General features: G+C 44.0%; 1 protein-coding gene across 1 annotated transcript in view; it reads right to left on the reverse strand.

Annotated features, from left to right (window-relative positions):
* Positions 1-463: 463 nt before the first annotated feature.
* ADARB2 (adenosine deaminase RNA specific B2 (inactive)) overlaps positions 464-17,260 on the reverse strand; it is a 307,788-nt gene continuing 290,991 nt past the window's right edge. The window contains exons 8-10 of the mRNA XM_063148211.1: positions 10,566-10,747; positions 5,456-5,634; positions 464-3,811 (exon numbers count right to left, since the gene is read on the reverse strand). Of these exons, the coding sequence (XP_063004281.1) occupies positions 3,635-3,811; positions 5,456-5,634; positions 10,566-10,747 (538 nt within the window). The 3' untranslated portion in view covers positions 464-3,634. The remainder of the gene's footprint in view (positions 3,812-5,455; positions 5,635-10,565; positions 10,748-17,260) is intronic.

Below are 17,260 nucleotides of genomic sequence, written 5' to 3' on the forward strand. Positions count from 1 at the left end.
GAGAGTTTAGTCTGCTGTGGCTGAATACTGATTGTTCAAAGCAAGAACAAAGCCTCTCCATCAATGAAGCAGAAATCTGCAGAGATGTTGCGACCTTTTGTTCATCACTTCAGTTTTCTTAAGCAACTTTGTGTAGCAAGTCCTATGCAATGTGGGTTTGCAAAAATGTATTAAATTTTATTGAGGAAGATCTTTGAGAGTAACCTGGAAGGATCAAATTAGAGATGTATCCAGTTCACTCTTCCAGGAAAATACTGTGTCCTTTTATGGCTTCACCCACAAGAACAGGCACATCTCTCTCTCAACACAAATGTGTGGTTCCCACAATGCATCACATCAAACTGAACAAGAAGATGTCTGTAGATCTACAGTAGGTGTGTGTGAAAATACATACTAGCATTCTGGAGCACATTCCAATTGCTTGCTAAGTCATCGTGAAAAATGGTCAATAAACAGTGAAAGAACAATTTTACTTGGCATTTTATTCACTTAACAGAAACATTCACTTATCAGGTATCACTGAAGTGCAATTTACAGAACTTAGCAGCAAATTCACATATGTAAATTCAGATTTATTTTCTTTTGTCATCTTTTTTGTTTCTTTTTTTTTTACAAATATTACAAATGTACATCCATTAGTACAGTATTGCCATTCACTCATGCATGTTATGTACAGAATCTTCACTAAAGAATTACTACTGAGCAATCTTTCCTTTGCTTCAGGAAATGCTGTATGTAGGTCATGTGTGCTTCTGGGATGGGGTCCCATCACACTGTTGTTGCACATAATGAGAAGAAGTAAATATTTAAGGTCATACCCAACCCTAGTGCCAGCAGGTGCAACTCCATTGAGATCAGCTGATGCCCACTTGCAGGGGGGACTCAGTTTGGTCCCCACTAAACTCATTTTGGCAGCTGAATCCAGAGTTGCATTTATGTATTTCCTGCAACAAAGGATCATTTCATCCTGCCACACTTTTTTTCTATGTCCTTAAAAATAACCAGGCCTGGTGCTTTGTTGTCACAGTAGCTGCAGCACCAGCCTGGTGGAATCACAATGCATTAGTTGGGTTGAAATCATGCCATGGCTGGAGGAGGATGGGTGAGGGCAGGGAGCTCTAAGGAAGAGCCATTGAGGTCTCATGTGTGCTAGACAAGGACTGACTCAGAGAGGAAAAGCAGAGGACATGCTCCCCCCTGCCCTGTGCATCTCTGCATCAGAAATCTCTTCCTCTCTGGCTGCCCTGTGGTTTCTCTTCCTCAGTGGGAGCAGCCAGAGACTGGGGGCCACCACTGCCACTGTCCCCTGCAGCCTCTCCCACACCTCCAGCCCTGGGCTGGCCCCTGCCTGCTGCTCCTCCTTTGGGCACATCTGCTGCCCAAATCACACTGCAGGTCTGCAGCAACAGCTGTTAGAGGACAGGACCATGTGCAGGTACCTGGAAGCTCCACAAGGTGCCAAAAGCATTCAAATGTTAATCAGAAGAGCTGAAGAGCTGTCAAAGTGGTCAAAGTATTGACAAAGTGGTTACCACAAAGTGTTTCCATTATTGAAAAGACTCAGTTTTTGGTTGCCTTTTTTTTTTTTTTTTAAGCTATTTCTACTCTAAGGATATTTTTAAAATATTTTTGGTAGTTAATATGGAATGTATTATTTTGTTGAAAAGGTTCCGGAAGGGGAGAGCTTTGTTTTACCTAATTTAAAAATTCTAGTTTATCACAATTGTTTTTATACAAGACACTATAGATACATCTTGTAGTTTATAATCTAAAAATAAAATCTCATCAAAATACTGTAGCTATTCTATTGTGGGCATCAATAAACAATGTATTTACTGTATATGGCTCTCCAAACATGATAAACCCCATACAAAGAGCATCTATCTTTATTGATAGGAACAGTTTCCCGTGTAAAGGAAATTACATGGAAAAATATGAGCCTTGTGTTGTTTGAAAAGTAACTCAGCTTGACAGTTCTGAGAAAATACCAAGACAATTATCACAAATCAGTAGCAGCATGTTATATACAGATTTAAAGACAATCACAGGAATAAAAAGAAAACAGTAGTTATATACCCGCAAATCCTGTCATCTAAAAACCCAGGAACTTACAGAAATGTGCAGGGCATCTGAAGGTTGGTTTTGCAGTGGGGCTATCAAAGCTCAGTTCTCCCATGACTGTATCTTCTGCATTCTGATGAGGTTTGGGATGGTTCAAAGATGAGATTGTATCAGACCCAGCCCAGTTATGAAGAAAATATTTAAATGTTGGGTTATATTTTTCTCCTAAGTGAAAAACCCCATCTGCTTTTCAGGCTGCAGATGAGCATGAGGAGTAATAATAACACTTGGCATTTACACAGAGCTAGAATCTGAAAGCTCATGCAAAGACCTTACCCAAACCTGTGGTTGCCTCTGCTGTGCTTATGTAAATTGGACTTTGTGGAGAGGTAAAACTCACTGCAAGAGTGACAAAATCTTTCTTAAACTGTTGCATATGACCAGAGCATTTTGATCCTGCCAGGTTCCTTAAATGTGAAGCATTTATTGTTATCCCCTTTTAACAGGTGGAGAAACTGAGGCAGGGAAGAGCCAAGCAGCAAATGTGCTCTCTTGTTTGGGGATGTCTTACTTGTGGCTACCCAACCTGGTGATTGCTCAGATATATGGAGCATCCTGAGCTCACACCCACTTAATTCAGAGCTCTGGGTCATCAGAAGATTGGACATCTGAAGTTCTGGGTCCTGCTGCATCCTGCCTGACTTTAGGCAGCTTCCTGAGGATCCAGAGCCAGGAGCATGGACACACTGCGCCTCCCTGGCAGCCCCTGCAGAGCTGGGCACCCCTGCAGGCAGCACAGGGGTGAGTGCCCCCTGACAAGGATCTGCACCCTGGCTGGTCTCTGAAAGGCATCTGAGATTAACTGGGGAGACAAGTAAAATTTGCAGCATGCAAATTGCGACTGGAGTTGAGGATTTGTTGTGAAGTGGTTTGTCCAAGGTGTCAGACAGAATAAGTGTAAAAACCAAGGGCATCCTGATGCCTGGCTTTGTGCTCAGAGCCAGCAGTGGAAAAATCAGTTTTAAAATGCTGCATTTCTTTGAGGTCCAAATTTTTTGTCACAGATTTAGGCATTTTACAGGATGATTTTTGCATAGAGGTTAGGAACCTTATTTTTATGGATGATTATGGATGCTCTGAGACCTGCTGTCATGCTGTGTGCCTGGGGTACTTCCATCTCTGCTCACTATTTTCCATTATTCAGTGATGACTTTTGCACTGATTGTGTGAGGGAAAACAAAGGTCTCTTTTGGATCAGACAGGTGGCCCACTAACACCTCAAATCAGTAATAACCAACAGCAATAAACAATAAAAAGCAGAATCTTGGTGGGGGTGGCATTATAATTTGGGCAGGTACATTCTTGGGAAGGGATCATGAAAAAGCAGTTTTCTAAAGTTGAGTTCAGTGCATCAGACACATTTCTACTTATGTATTTCCAATACAGGATTAAAAGCAAATATTCCCATGGAGGTTGCTATTAAATCTCAAACTGCTTCAATTCTCTCATTCGTCCTGCCTCGCCTTCTCTCCAGTTGGTTTGATCCAGTCGTGTAGAAAAGGTGTGGAGTGATTCACACAGTCAGTAGGAACTGATCTTGCTCTGGGGGTTTCTTCACCCAGGTGCCCAGGCCAGCTTTCTGAAATGCTTTAAACAGCTGCTGCTTAACAGACTGGTATGTCTGAGCCACCAGCTTGGCCTCGCTGTACACCGATGGCATCTCTCCATGGCTTGGTACTCGTGTGCTCAGCTGCAGAACAAAAATCAGGGAAGGGAAAAAAACCCAGAAAACCCAACCTGTGAGCCAAAAGAAACAGGAGGCTTCAGTAGCTGTATAATCTTCCTGTCTACATTTCATAAGCAATCACTGTGCTTTGTGTGTTTGCTTTTGGTTTAACAACCAGAAAGCCAGGGAAGCAATAAATGCTGGTGACACAGTTTTGAGCCATTGTGAGCAGGAGAGGGGTGAACAGCTTTGCCTTGGAGTGGCATAGGCAGTAGCAGGTGTTGGTCTTGGTGTGTTCTACAAAGGCAGAATGCTACTTCTCAATTAAGGTGGTTTTTACAGACAAAACTGAAAGAAATCCTTTCTGGAGATCTTTAAAGCACATACTCCTTTAAAGAAAGTTTAGCTTGGGAAGTGGAGAGCAGGTCAGTGCTTCCAAGTAATGCCCAGACACAGAAAAAGAAGGGTTGTCTTCCACACTCTCCCATTTCCCCTCTGGAGTCTGTTATTGCTGGGAATGCTCTGAAAGCTGTCCAGGACAGGGCAGAAATCAGGCATCAGGGTTTGTGCTGGTGTGGGAAAAATGAGTGCTCTGTTGGAACACTGGAGCTACCCACAGCAATATTACATGTGCAGTGCCCCTGGAAGGACAGGCAGGAGGGAGCACCCTTTGCTCTGCAGAAGGACTAAACAAACTCCTCTGATCTGCCCAAGTCTCTACCATGCCAAACCTGTAGGGAAAGGCACCCTCAAGGCAAGCCTGATGAGCAAACAGCTCTTGTCCTTGTCTCTATACAGGAGAGATGCTGAGAGGCAGATTAAGGAGAAGGTGACCATGCAGCCTGCAATGAGCTGCTCCTGTCTGTGTGCCAGCACTCCATGGGGCTGTGCTGGCTGGAGATGTACTGGCCCAGTCAGCATGGCAGGGTGACACTGCCAGCCTGGATGTCAGTGGGCCTCAAGCTGGCCTGGCAGCAGTGGCTTCTCTCTGGCTGCCTCCTTGTTCCCTTTGTTCCCTAGGGGTAGAGAGTGATGACTTTATCAAATCCTTGGTTTGTCAAGGGCAAAGTGCCCTGCTCAGCCACAAGTTCCTCTCTCCTGCTCACTGCAACCTCATCCCTGGTGTGAGCCAGAAGCAATTCAGCTCTCCCAGCCATAGCTCCAGCCGTGGTCCCAGTTTTGTTCCTGTGAGGATCCCTCTGTTCTGGGAGTGGCAGGAGTGCTTCTTGCCTCTCTTCCTACCTGCTGTGCAGGAAACAGGCTGGGACCTGTGTCACCACACTGTGACCAAGTACTGGGCACAGAGACCAGCTGGTCTCTTCTGCTCCCCACAAGGCTCAGGGTTGCTGCTAGGACAGACCCTGCCACTGCCTGCAATTTGATGAGTGCCACCAGCCTCCTTCCCCCGGGGTGTCCTGCAGAGCAGAACAATCACTTTGGGCTTGTGCTCAAACCTGCCCACCTCCTTTGCCTTCCCTATTGACTGTGTTGATGGAATTGTCTCCAACTTCCTTCCCCACCATCACTCTGCCTTGTTTGTTTCCACTCGTTTCCCAACCAGAAAGAGGTTTGGGCATGTAATAGAACAATTCTTTCCTTGCCTTCATCTCTCCCTGTCCATGTGCTGCAGGGCAGCTGGTGACAGGGCTCCCAGTGCCCCAGACCCACCTTGCCGTGCAGCTTGGCCCAGCGAGTGAAGAACATGTGCTTGCAGAGGCGCGAGGGGCCGCCGCAGCTGCGCTTGCCCGTGGTGGCGTTGATCACCTCCAGCTCCGCGCTCCCCAGGACCCAGTTCACGCTGAACCCCGGCGACTTCCCGGGCTGCCGAGCGCCCGCGTGGCTCACCCCTGCAGGAGAGGGACACAGTGACTCCAGTGCTCGGGAGAGTGAGAGCTCAGAGTGCCCAAGAGAGGCCCCAGCGCTCACTCGAAGCTGCTCCTGGGTTGTGGTGGCACAGGAGACACCCACAGTGAATCGCTGGCGTTGTGCACTGCATGTGCTCTTTCACCCTTGGTTAAACGTTACCAGACCAAGTGCCTTGGACAGACATAGCTTGGTAATTCCTATAGATTTTCCCCACCTAGCCTAAGGAATGCCTTTGGATTGGAGTGTGAGCTGTTGACAGCAGTGTGATGTTTGCTGAGTGAAATCTTTCCCAAAGGCTTTAATGGGATAACAGGTTTTACAAGGAACTAAGCAGTACAGTGCTTTGGCAATCTTTTGGCCATTTCTTTCAGGTGAGCTTCCCACAGTCCTGCATATTTATCTGCTATTAAGTCCTGGGGCCTTTGCTGTGAGGAGATGTGTAGGGAGATAGAACACAGAATGTAATTTTAGCCCCTAAAGAGTTGCAACTGAGCCAATTACTAAGGATTAGGAGCAGGCCTGATGTTAACAGGCTGCAGCTATAGCCAGTAAGAAGAGTGTTATAAAAGAGTGGATGGGTTGGTTGAGGTGACCTGGAGTCAGTTGGCTGCTGTGGGGACAAGGAAGGGTCAGTGCCTGGAGGAGCTGCCTATGAGAAACATCAAGGAGGTACAAAACTCTTGCAATGTGGAACCGTTGCAGTGTAATGACAACAGAACTCTTGCAATATAATGACAACAGGGATGTCTAGACCTCAGGAGATAAGAAAATGCAAAACAATACACTTCATCATCACAGAGAGAGAGAGATATTATTAAATCCAAGTTAATAATGACCTTGTAGACATGACAGACCTGCACAGAACATTCTTGGCCCCACCTTGTGTCTGCCTGCCAGATTCCAGCCCTGTACTGGAGCACCAATTTCTTCAACAGCTAGGTTGCGTCCTAATGGTGATATTTAGGACATCTTTAAGTGGAATGCTTCATATGTAATTTTAGACAGCTGCATTAATGATGTTTACAGTCACCTGGGGTGACTGCATGACCTTAGTGTCATTTGTGTGGCCAATTTTGGACATCTGAGCCCAATACTGAGCCAATGCCTCCATGGCTGAGATCTCCTTGGCTCTGAATGCAGACCATGGCTACAAGGTCAGGTATGGGTGTGTACACGAGCTATTTTTAATCAGGTAAATTTTTGTCTCTTTTTAACTATTTAGTCCACCTCAGCCTTTTCGTGAGTCCTGTTGCTTTTTCATTTCTTGTACTTGAAACCAGGGAAGGATTAATCTTTGCAAGAAAATAAGAGGAATAAAGAAAGTGGCTGGTTTATTTTGCAGCACAGTACAAATGCAAACAAGTGAGCTCTGCCTTGCCCTGCTCATTAGTGCTTTTGCAGCAAAGAATCAACAGTGGGAGCTTCCGAAGCTGGAAAACTTAGAGTGACCTGAAGCACTTTGAATATTTTTGAAAACATGGACCTTGGATAATGTGTCTGGATCCAGTTGTTGTGTCCCTCTCTGCCGATTTGCTGTGTGGGCCACTAGCCTGCAAACCTGGACCACAAAAGCCACCATGGTGAGCAGCAGGTGGGGACTGTGCTGGGGGCAGGAGCTGCCTGGCACAGCCAGCCCAGCAGAGGCCAGTGCCAGGACTGGAGCTGTGATTCCAAATGGCAGCTCCTGCCTGCAGCAGCCCCAGCAACAGCTCAAGGTTTGCACTGCTTCCATTGCTGCTGGGTGGAAGGCAGCAGAGAGAGCTCCCTTGCATTTTCTGCTGAGAGGGTTTTAAAGAACTGTTGAAAAGAGTGAGAAGTACTGATATGGGCTGTTCAGAGAGAAGGATATTAAAGAAAAGAGATCAAAACCCCTCCTTTCCAAAGTGCCCTTCTTGCCCAGGATCTCATTTTCAAAACAGATGCATGCCACGAGCATCTGCTGGTCTGAGGCAGAATGGGAGGAGATGGGAGCTGGTGGGAATGCTGCACCCACCACTGAATGTGCTGAGCTTGGAAAGCTCCTGAAAGACACATCAGGAGAAGTGGAGGGCTGTGCAGGTCTGTCTAGCCAGGATGCTGCCTCTGCAGGCAGTTGCTGCATCCTGCCTGGAGACTCTCAGCATCATGAGAAGCAATGAGGGACATGCTCCCTCTCTCTCCTGTCCCTTCTGCCCTGGGAGGGAGCTTCTAGAGACAAATGGAACTTAGCACATGCAGAGAGAGAAAGGTGGCCTTTGAAAGGAAAAAATTATATGGCAAACTCACTTTGTATCGATGACAAAGCTGGAAATGCAGAAACCATCTCAGTCACTGGGACTGAACTCGCTACCGTGTGTGGAAGAGAATTACAGCTCAGTCATAACCTCACCCAGGATTTGTAAAGACATTCATGTCATATTAATACCTCTTTCAATTTTTCCCCCCCAGAGATAACAGATCAGTCTGCATCTAAAACTCCAGTTCACCTAGGCAACAGGATTTAAACTGAGAGCTTGAAAATCAGATAGCTCTGCAGCGCTGCTCGAGCGTCTCTACGCAGAACAAGATGCAAACAGATCAAAATCAGCTGTTTGACACTATGCACCACTCTCTGTCAAGATAGCACCCAAAAGCTCAGAGGATTGGAGTGCCAAAAAGCATGATAGCAAACACCCTGCCATGCAAAGTTGCCACAGGACAGTCAATAAATGAAAATGTTGTGAAATCCCTGACTAGAGGAAGAGAAGGAAAGGCTGCTCAGAGGGGAGATCAGGTTGTGGTGCCCATCAGATGGGGGCTGGCAGAGCAGCCCAGGCCGGTCCCAGTGCCTGGAAACCCCTATGGGCTCCTTTGGCTTTCATGCTTTCTCTTCCCAGCTATCATATGTAAGCAGATGTAGTTAGGTAAATAGAAGATATTTTCACATCCTTTCCTGAATGCAAAAGAAGAAGTTTAAAAAAAACCTATGAGAGTCATAAGAGACAAATACAGAGCATGGATATGTTCTCTGATTGTTGATATTTTTATAATTAAAAAAAATTCTTCTGTATTTTTCTTTTGAGAAATAATTGTTTTGATTTATTTAGATAGTAACACTTGAATAATCTAGGCTACTTTCTCTCCTCTATGTAAAACATCCTTCTTAAAACCCACATAGCAAAGAGTACAACAGAAGACAGTCAGATTTGAAAGAAAAAGAAAAGTCTTTGCACAAATAATAGGAATTTGAGTACTGTGGGATGTGAACTGAAATCTGTCCTCTTTCTCCTCTCTCCCCCAGCAAAACCTCATAACCCATCAGGATACCCTTTAAAACAGCCTCACTCTAAAGAGGACAGGATATAAAAAAGGCATTTCTTCTAAAAATTACACCCAAGAGTAATCTCTGTGGAAGAGGGAAGATTAAAAATAATGGTGTTAGAGACAAAAACAATGCAGAGAGAAAGAGAGAGAGAGAGAGACAGTTTCCTCCCACTGCTTCTCCCGGGCTGAGGAAAACCGACAAACACAACCAAAGAGCAAAGGAAATGCTTTTCCAAACAGAAACCTCTGGAAAGGAGGAAGAGAGCCCAGAAACATGCAGATATTTAAAGTGACACAAGTCCTCCTCTGATGCGTTTCTTATTCTCTTGAGATCTCTGGCAATGACTCTTGTACATACATACACACACACACTGGCCAAGTATGACCCATTGACTTTACTCTGCAAGGCCAGGCCAGCAAAGCAATAGCTGTTCTGTAGTGAAAACTCTTATAAAATCCCTTTTTGTGTTTTCAATCCTTCAACAGTTGAAGTGGGTTTCCATGTACATCCTGCAGACACAGTGAAATTTTGTGTGTCTTTGATTTTAATCTATGGGTGCACTTATGGTGTGTCAGGGCTGGCACAGGATGAGATCTGCTTTCCCAGTGGGAGATGCAGTGGCTTTGGCAGCTGGGGCTGTGTTGTCAAAACAACAGCCAGATTTGGGAAATGGGGAGATATCTCCTGTACAGTTGTGAATTCTTTCCTCCCTACCACAATCTCACGTGGGAAGGAAAGGGAGGCTGAGCCATGCTCAGGGTGGACCAGGGCAGGAGGGACAGGTGGGGACATAAATTGGAGAGAGAGTGTGGATCACAGCTTCCTACTCACTTGATTGCAGTCTTTGTGCAGTTGCACTGAAGAGTTAAAAAATGGAGATAAGCTGTTCAGAAACAGTTCAGAACAGCCTTTTGACCTGTTCACCTCACAACACATACATGCACATTACACTTGCCAGATGTACTAAACCACACAGAACCTGAGAATTTCCCCAGTGGCTAAACTATCACTTCTGCCTTGTTAAAAAATTTGTTCAGCCAAACAAATTTTGTCACAAGGACATATTGAAAAAAAAAAGCCCATGAAATAGATAAGGTACTCCTTACTGAGGAACCTAGAGGACTTTGAAAGGTGATGGGGTACTCCACTAAAATGTCCCGACCTCCCATCTCTGTGACACTGACATCATATTAATGTCTTGGGGAATCCTCCCAAAGAACAATTATCAAAGATTAAAATAAGTATCTAATCTAGTGCAGAACTGGTGTCTCTTAGCATTCACATGACTCATGAGGACCTGAAGACAGTTAAACCTAAAATTTACTGAAAGCTTCCTTCTGGTTTTTAAAAGTGCTTTACTTAGTCATACTTTTTTTTTTTTCCACTCTGAGTGTTCAATGTACAGTGGTTGTTTTCCTAGTCAGCTTTTATCCATTAATGATCCTTTTTTTGTGTCCTGCTAATGAAAGAGGATTTAAACCATTGGTGTCTTAATTCTACAAATTCATATTCTTCAGGGAAAAAGAAAAAGGGTGTGAGTTAATGCAAACCAAAAGCATTCCTGTTGGTCAGCAGTATGACTAGAGATGGGAGGGGGCACTATTTGTCTTGCAGCAGGTGTTTGCTCACCACTGAGGAGCAGCTGGTTGCGGCGGTAGGAAGCCGGGAGCTGGCCAACGTCCTCTATCCTGTGGCTCATCACCCGGGACAGGTGCCCGGTGTGGTACAGGCTCCCCACCACGATGCTGTGCAGGTACAGGGGTTCAATGAAGGAGCTGAGCAGAGCGCCTTGCAGCCCAAGGATGTTCCACCTGGAAAAAAAATTCAGGAGCAATAAGACACATGGATGGAGGAATGGCCATAATGGAGCTGCCCTGGGAAAATCAGCAAATGCCAGCACATGGGTTAGAGGGATGAGGGATGAAACTATTCCTGTCCCTGTCCTATGACACAGAAAGCACTGTTGGGTTATTATACACCCATGGGCTGATTACCCCTCCAGGAATATTTGAGATTACTGTAGTGCTATTCACTTAAGGGATGTGTTTCCATCTTGTATTGCTGCAAACAGAAGTTTCTTATCAAAAGGTTTTCTTTTGAAAAGCATTTTGTGTTTGATGGATGTTCATTTAGCCTGTCACTAGCAGAATTTTTTTTCCTGCATCTATAGTGTTTTACTTGCAATGGTAGAGCTAGAATGAGAGCTTTTGTAATTCCACCTTTATTTGCTGCTTGTCATACATAAGTACCATCTGCGTGCCATACATTCAAGCTAACATATGACTTAGGTGGCCAAAATTCCCCCAAAATCTTTGAATGTCTCATAGGCTGACATTTCTTTGCACAAATGACCATGAAGATATGAAGACATCCATGAGAATTAAATCTTGGTCCTGAAATGGAAAAAGAAGAGAAGACTTGAGCTTTTAGGAAATTTATTTGTAATTGATAGCTCGACCTTCTCTGAAGTGCTCAGAGAGATACATCTCACCCTGTTGCTGCCTTAAAGGTGCAGCAGAGTGATGGTGGGAACCTTGGGACCTTCTGCCTGTTGATGACTGAGACCTCTGTGCTGCTGCTGGTGGAGTAGCTGCCAGAACGGCTCTGCATTTTAATAGCTTATGAATTTTTGCATCAAGCTAGGCACAAATATGACAGCCTCTAAATTCTTCAGGGGACAGCTAATTGGTTAATGAGTGGAAAAATTAAGAAGGGGAAAGAAGTCATGATGCAGTTATCGTCTTGGCAAACCTGTTTAGCTCAGCTCATCTAAGAAGCTGTTTCCCACCACACAAATGCTAACAGGCTCTCATACACTTGGATAATATTTTTACATAAGTTGAACACTGTCAGTCTGTCTGAGTAATCTTGAGTTCAGGAGTTCAAACTGAAAATGCTTAGAAAATGGAGTTTGGAGAGTATATTTTGGCTCATTAAAACCCAAAACACCGGCGATATTTGGAGCTCGGTAGCTGCTGAAGGAAAGGCTATGAGGTGTCTGCTATATAAGGCATCATCCAGGGGCTGCCACGCTAAATAATGTGTTTAAAGCAGAATTTCCATCAGCAGCAAGCATTATGGTGCTAATTTCTTACATCATTGTTCTTTTCATTAATTAACATTTCTCAACCGTTAGTGCAATTATTGCAGTGCCTCTGTACTGTATGTCTCTTTTCATGATTAATAAGGAGTCATTATATTTCCCTTTCCTGAAGCAGTCAATTAACATGGAATACTTTCCATTAATTACTGAATGTTTAAAACCAGCATGCTGTACCTGGAGAGCAATCTGCTCTAGGAACCTGTGACACCAATTGCTTTTAAAAGTTCTCTTTAAATTTTATTCCAAAAACACAAGCAATTTAGCTGGCTGTAGTAATTTGCCTCCGAAGCAGGGCTGTGAATGAGAAACATCTTTTAATCTCATGCAAGAAAAGGCAGCCATCTGGCTGCTGAGGATTTCAGAGTCAGACTCTCCCTGTCTCCCTCTGTAAATGCAGGCCATTAAAGTAATATGTTCATCTACATAAAACTCAAATGAAATATAAAAGGTAATATTTATATACAAACAGTTTAGTCCCACAATTTAAACAGTCATTGGTTTTATGAAACATTTACTTTAGTCGATCAGATTTGCATAACTTCATTTGGGGAAAAAAAAGTGTGGTCATTTCTGCAAATCACATCACTTTTAAAGGAAAGAACTAGCTGCCTCTTTGAATAAATAACTTATCATGATGCAAAATTAATAATGCAAGCTTAAGAAACAGAGCTGAATTCAGCTAACAGTACTATGCCTTCAACCAACATCTAAGGTAAGCAGAAAATTTACACAGATATTTTTGTCCAGATGAAATCTTGTAAGGTATCAGTGCTGTTTTCAGCATTTAAGATTTCCTTAAAAAAGCCTTACATATTTGATTGAAGGAGAGAAGAAAAGCAGCTAAACTGAAAACAACATATGTTCAACAATATTGGGATTTCAGCAATATGCACATCACAAGAAATCATCTGAGTTTTATTTACCAAAATAAGGGATTGTGCTCAGGTCATAAATTACAAGGTAATTTAAATTCATCACAAGGGAATCTGCCTTTTCTTTAGAGATATTTCTCTACCTAATTCTGGACATATTAATGTAAAAAGGGATTTGAATTTCAATGGAATTACACTATTAGAAATCACAATATAAGCACGATCAGGTCACCCACTATGTACTGAAAGTATTCCATAAATATGAATTATTCCTTGCAGTACTCCAGTAAGGTGAAGTCCCATTTTTGCACTCTGGGGAATCAGGGCAGAAAGGGAAAAAGATCTGCTAAAATCTGTAAGAGTTTCTGGTTTCTGGATGCAATAGCTGTTCCTTGAGAGAACCCTGTTTTCCCACTCCAAAAGAAGGCACACGAAGGTGTAGGGGTGATGAAGCTTCTGTATCAGCCATGGTGGGCTTTGACCCCAGGGGATAAGTTTGACTCCAAGACAAATTGGACAGAGCAATCAGATTTAAACAAACAAACAAACCAACCAACAAAAAAATAAGGAAGAAGAAACCTATCAGAGAATACCAGCACCAGAGCAAGTCCTGCCTGATGTGTAGAATGTGGTGCACAAAGAGACTGTCCCAGAACCAGACAACCAGACAGCATTCCAAAGTATCAAGGACTGAGAAGCCAGGAAAGGCACCAAGAGGGCAATATTTGGTGGGGACCACTTGCTAGGTGTTTTTGAGCTGGTGTCCCCCAGGTGGTGTGAAAAGGGATGAGGGTGATGGCACTGCCACCTGTACAGTGGCTGCTTCTGCCTCAGCACTGGTTTGGCAGCATCTGGTCAGAGCAATGGGAAGAAGCAAAGAAGGAGCTTTGCTTTCCAATCTAGCCCAGGTTTCTCAGAGTGTTTAGGCAATTGTTTCTCTCTGGAATGCGGTCCTGATCATGCATGTGAATCCCACTAACTCAGCACAAGTCCCAAGAAAAGAGGGGTTCTGAACTGGCCAAAATCAGACCCTTGCTCTGCTGCTGTTCTTCAGAGCCCAGGAAAAACACTTTAATGTCGGGGAAAATTTTCAGTTCCTCATGCTGGCGCTGCTCTGTGGATGAAAAGGGTGCCTTGGAGGGCTGCCAGTGCAGTATTGTGCAGAAACATTAGATTTTACTGACAAATATTTGGGGGAAAGTCTTTTATCCTGTGCATTATTCATCCCTTGACCAACACACATGGCTAATGTACTGACTTGATCCTTTGATATATGAACATCTACGAAATTATTTGTAGGTAGATGGTAGGGAAAGATCCATCTGAGCAACAGTGAAACTATCAATAAGGGTGTTAATTTTGAAGGAGCTATTTCTCTGTAGCCTAATTTAGGTCCATGAAAGTAGCTGTGTTCCCATCTGTAACAAAGAGCTCTCTTCAAATGTGGCTTTTCAAAATACAATTATTATTCAATGCAATGCAGTGTTACATTTTGGCTTCTCAATATATCAAAGCGACTTTTCTTGCTATGAGGAAATATGCTGGATGATTCTGAATTTTCCTAATTGTACAAGATTTTAAGGGCTGTTTTCAAGGACACACATCTCTCTAATAACTCATATGCTATGTGCTCTGTAATAACCCTTCCAATAAAGTGAAAATCAACCTACTGCTCCCTTAGTCACAGATCTTATTTAAAAATCCCCAAATCTTCAGCAGGCAGGATAAACAAAACAGAATGTCTCCCCTTTTCACTCAAATATGGGAGCTTTTGTAGCTTTAAATGGAAGGGAAGTATACCCTTCCTTTTGTTCAAACAGCAGATATTACTGCACTGTTTACAAAGACAAAATCCTGCGTCCAGTTTTCAATATAGATAATCCTTAAACAAATATATTTTTGCCTGTTTGTCAATCACAGAAATGCCAGTGACAAGCTGGGAGGCATCCCAGAGCAGGCAGCCTTTCTTTAATGAAATGCTGTGCTCTTCCAGCCCTGGACAAGCAGAGGGCAGGGCGTGACCCCCCTGCAGAGCCCCCCGGTTCCCAGGCTCCTGAGAGCTCAGGACACAGTGAGGTGTGCAGGGAAATGCGTCCCCACATCACAGCCTCACCGCAGCCTCCACGTGCTGGAGCATCACCCCAGCACATGAATTGTCTATGGCCTCTCCCTTGGAGCAAGAGAAAAAGGGATGATGAAAACACTGAGGAAGGGGTTTGCAGGCAAACCCACGGGGTTGCAGGGGGCTGCAGCCTTGCTCAGGCCAGTACAAGGCTCCCTGCCCGTTGCTGAGATGTGCAGTGACAGCTGGAGCCCCTCTGCTGGTGTTTCTAACATTGATTTGGACATGGTTAGACCTGAAACCCAACACTTGAACCCCTTTGTAACTGGGGTGTGGAGAAATTCACCTGGTGCATCAAAACATCTCAGGGAACTGCATCCACCTGCCAGGAATGCTCAAAGACTGAAGTGTCTCCTTGGGACCTTTGGAAATCTTGCCCCTTAAAAAGCATTGCTGAGGAATTTCAAATCTTATTTTGATAAGGCTTTTTGTAAAAGACTTTGTTTTTTTATTAAGAGCTTTAAGTCTTATCCACTCAGTGTGTTGTTAACCTCCTGTACCACAGTTTCTATTACCAATATTTCCAGCTATGCTTCACACAACATAAATTGTTATTCAGGGTGGCATGTGCTCAGAAGGACACCTGTGGTGCTCCTATTTATATGACCATTTAGCTATTATTGGTTTGAAAACTGGAACTAGTGCATTAGTTTTTGATCTGTATTTTAACAGTGGGTGGTTTATACATGTTTTCTGGAACATACCTTGTGGTGAAAGATTGAAATTGAACTCTCAGTCACACAGAAAGGGGTTAAGAGAGAGAATTACAAACCGTGTGCACAAATCATCTCTAATTGAAGATCTAGCTGTGTTAATTGATTTTCATTTGCATTAATATGTAGCCTTTGAAGTAGCTTTTCTTAAGAGTTACCTTGTCAGGCTCAGCCTTCTGTTAACAATGGCTCTGGTCGACAGGCTAACACTAAAATAGATCTAAGAATGCCAATTTCTAACACTGACTTTTAGTCCTGCATTTTTATATGCTACATTTAAATACAGCTTAATGTGCTCAACTCATCCTCTAAAATGCTACTTCAGACTCCCACTGATAAATCCTGAAAAAGTGCCTTAAGGCTACACTACCTTGCGGTACTCTGATCATATTCTCAATAAAGATTTCTTCCTATTCTCTAGCTTGTGGGGCCCAAATAATCCACAAATCTTAGCCACAGGACATGGGTAGAGTGCTCATGATGTAGTGCAAAGTTTGGAGGTCCATTGTTTCTGTTTGTGTTGTTTTGTAGGTGAGGTAATTTAGATACTCAAGGTCTTTTTTTACTTCTGAGCTAAATGTCACTTTTTTGGTGAAGTTTGAGGAAGTAGATGACCATTAACCTGGTGGCAAGAAAATACACAGTCTTTTAAAGGTGACCTTTTGAGAAGTGGTACTAAGAAAACAATTTTAAGGCCAGAGCTTATAAAACAAACACTGAATTCTGGCTTTTATGTGCTGTTTAAAGACAGTGTTTATGAGGATTGCTCCCTGCAAATCCTGCACAATGCAAAGTACATTCCTCAGCCTGGATCCTGCAAGGGGACTCTGAAAGAGGAAAGTGCCACTGCTCATCCATTTATGAATAAGTTTATACAATCTTTGTGTGTTCAGATGCAAAATTGCTGCACAGAAGGCTGGCATCTCTCCAAATAACTACATAAACTCAACATCTAGTGAGCCACAATGTGCTCTGCCCTGGCCAGAGTGTGAGGTGTCCTGTCCCCTGGCTGAGGTTGGTCAAGGAAGAGAGTTTGGAGAAGAGTAATGCAGTGCAGAACTCTCTCCTGGGACACCCAGATAAGAACTGATTTTTGGAATGAACCCTAGTGTTGAATGCTTGCACCAAGAACCTAAAATGGCCTGGACACATCAAGGTGAGGTGGTGACCCAGGATCTGGGAACACCTGCTCACATCACGGGTCTGCTGAGCTCTGGGGAGCTGTGGTGCTCTCCTCCCTGTGCTCCCAGCTCCTCTGCCATGCTCTGCCAAACCCCAGCCATGCTCTGCCAAACCAAACCTCTGCCATGCTCTGCCAAACCACTGCCAAGCTCTGCCAAACCCCGACCATGCTCTGCCAAACCCCTGCCACACTCTGCCAAACCTCTGCCATGCTCTGCCAAACCAAACCTCTGCCATGTTCTGCCAAACCACTGCCATGCTCTGCCAACCACTGGCAATGGCAAGCACCAAACCTCTCTGTGCAGCTGCACAGGGCAGAGCACCCTACTATT

This window comes from Melospiza melodia, chromosome 1 (assembly GCF_035770615.1).
Source record: "Melospiza melodia melodia isolate bMelMel2 chromosome 1, bMelMel2.pri, whole genome shotgun sequence".
Taxonomy (NCBI): domain Eukaryota; kingdom Metazoa; phylum Chordata; class Aves; order Passeriformes; family Passerellidae; genus Melospiza; species Melospiza melodia.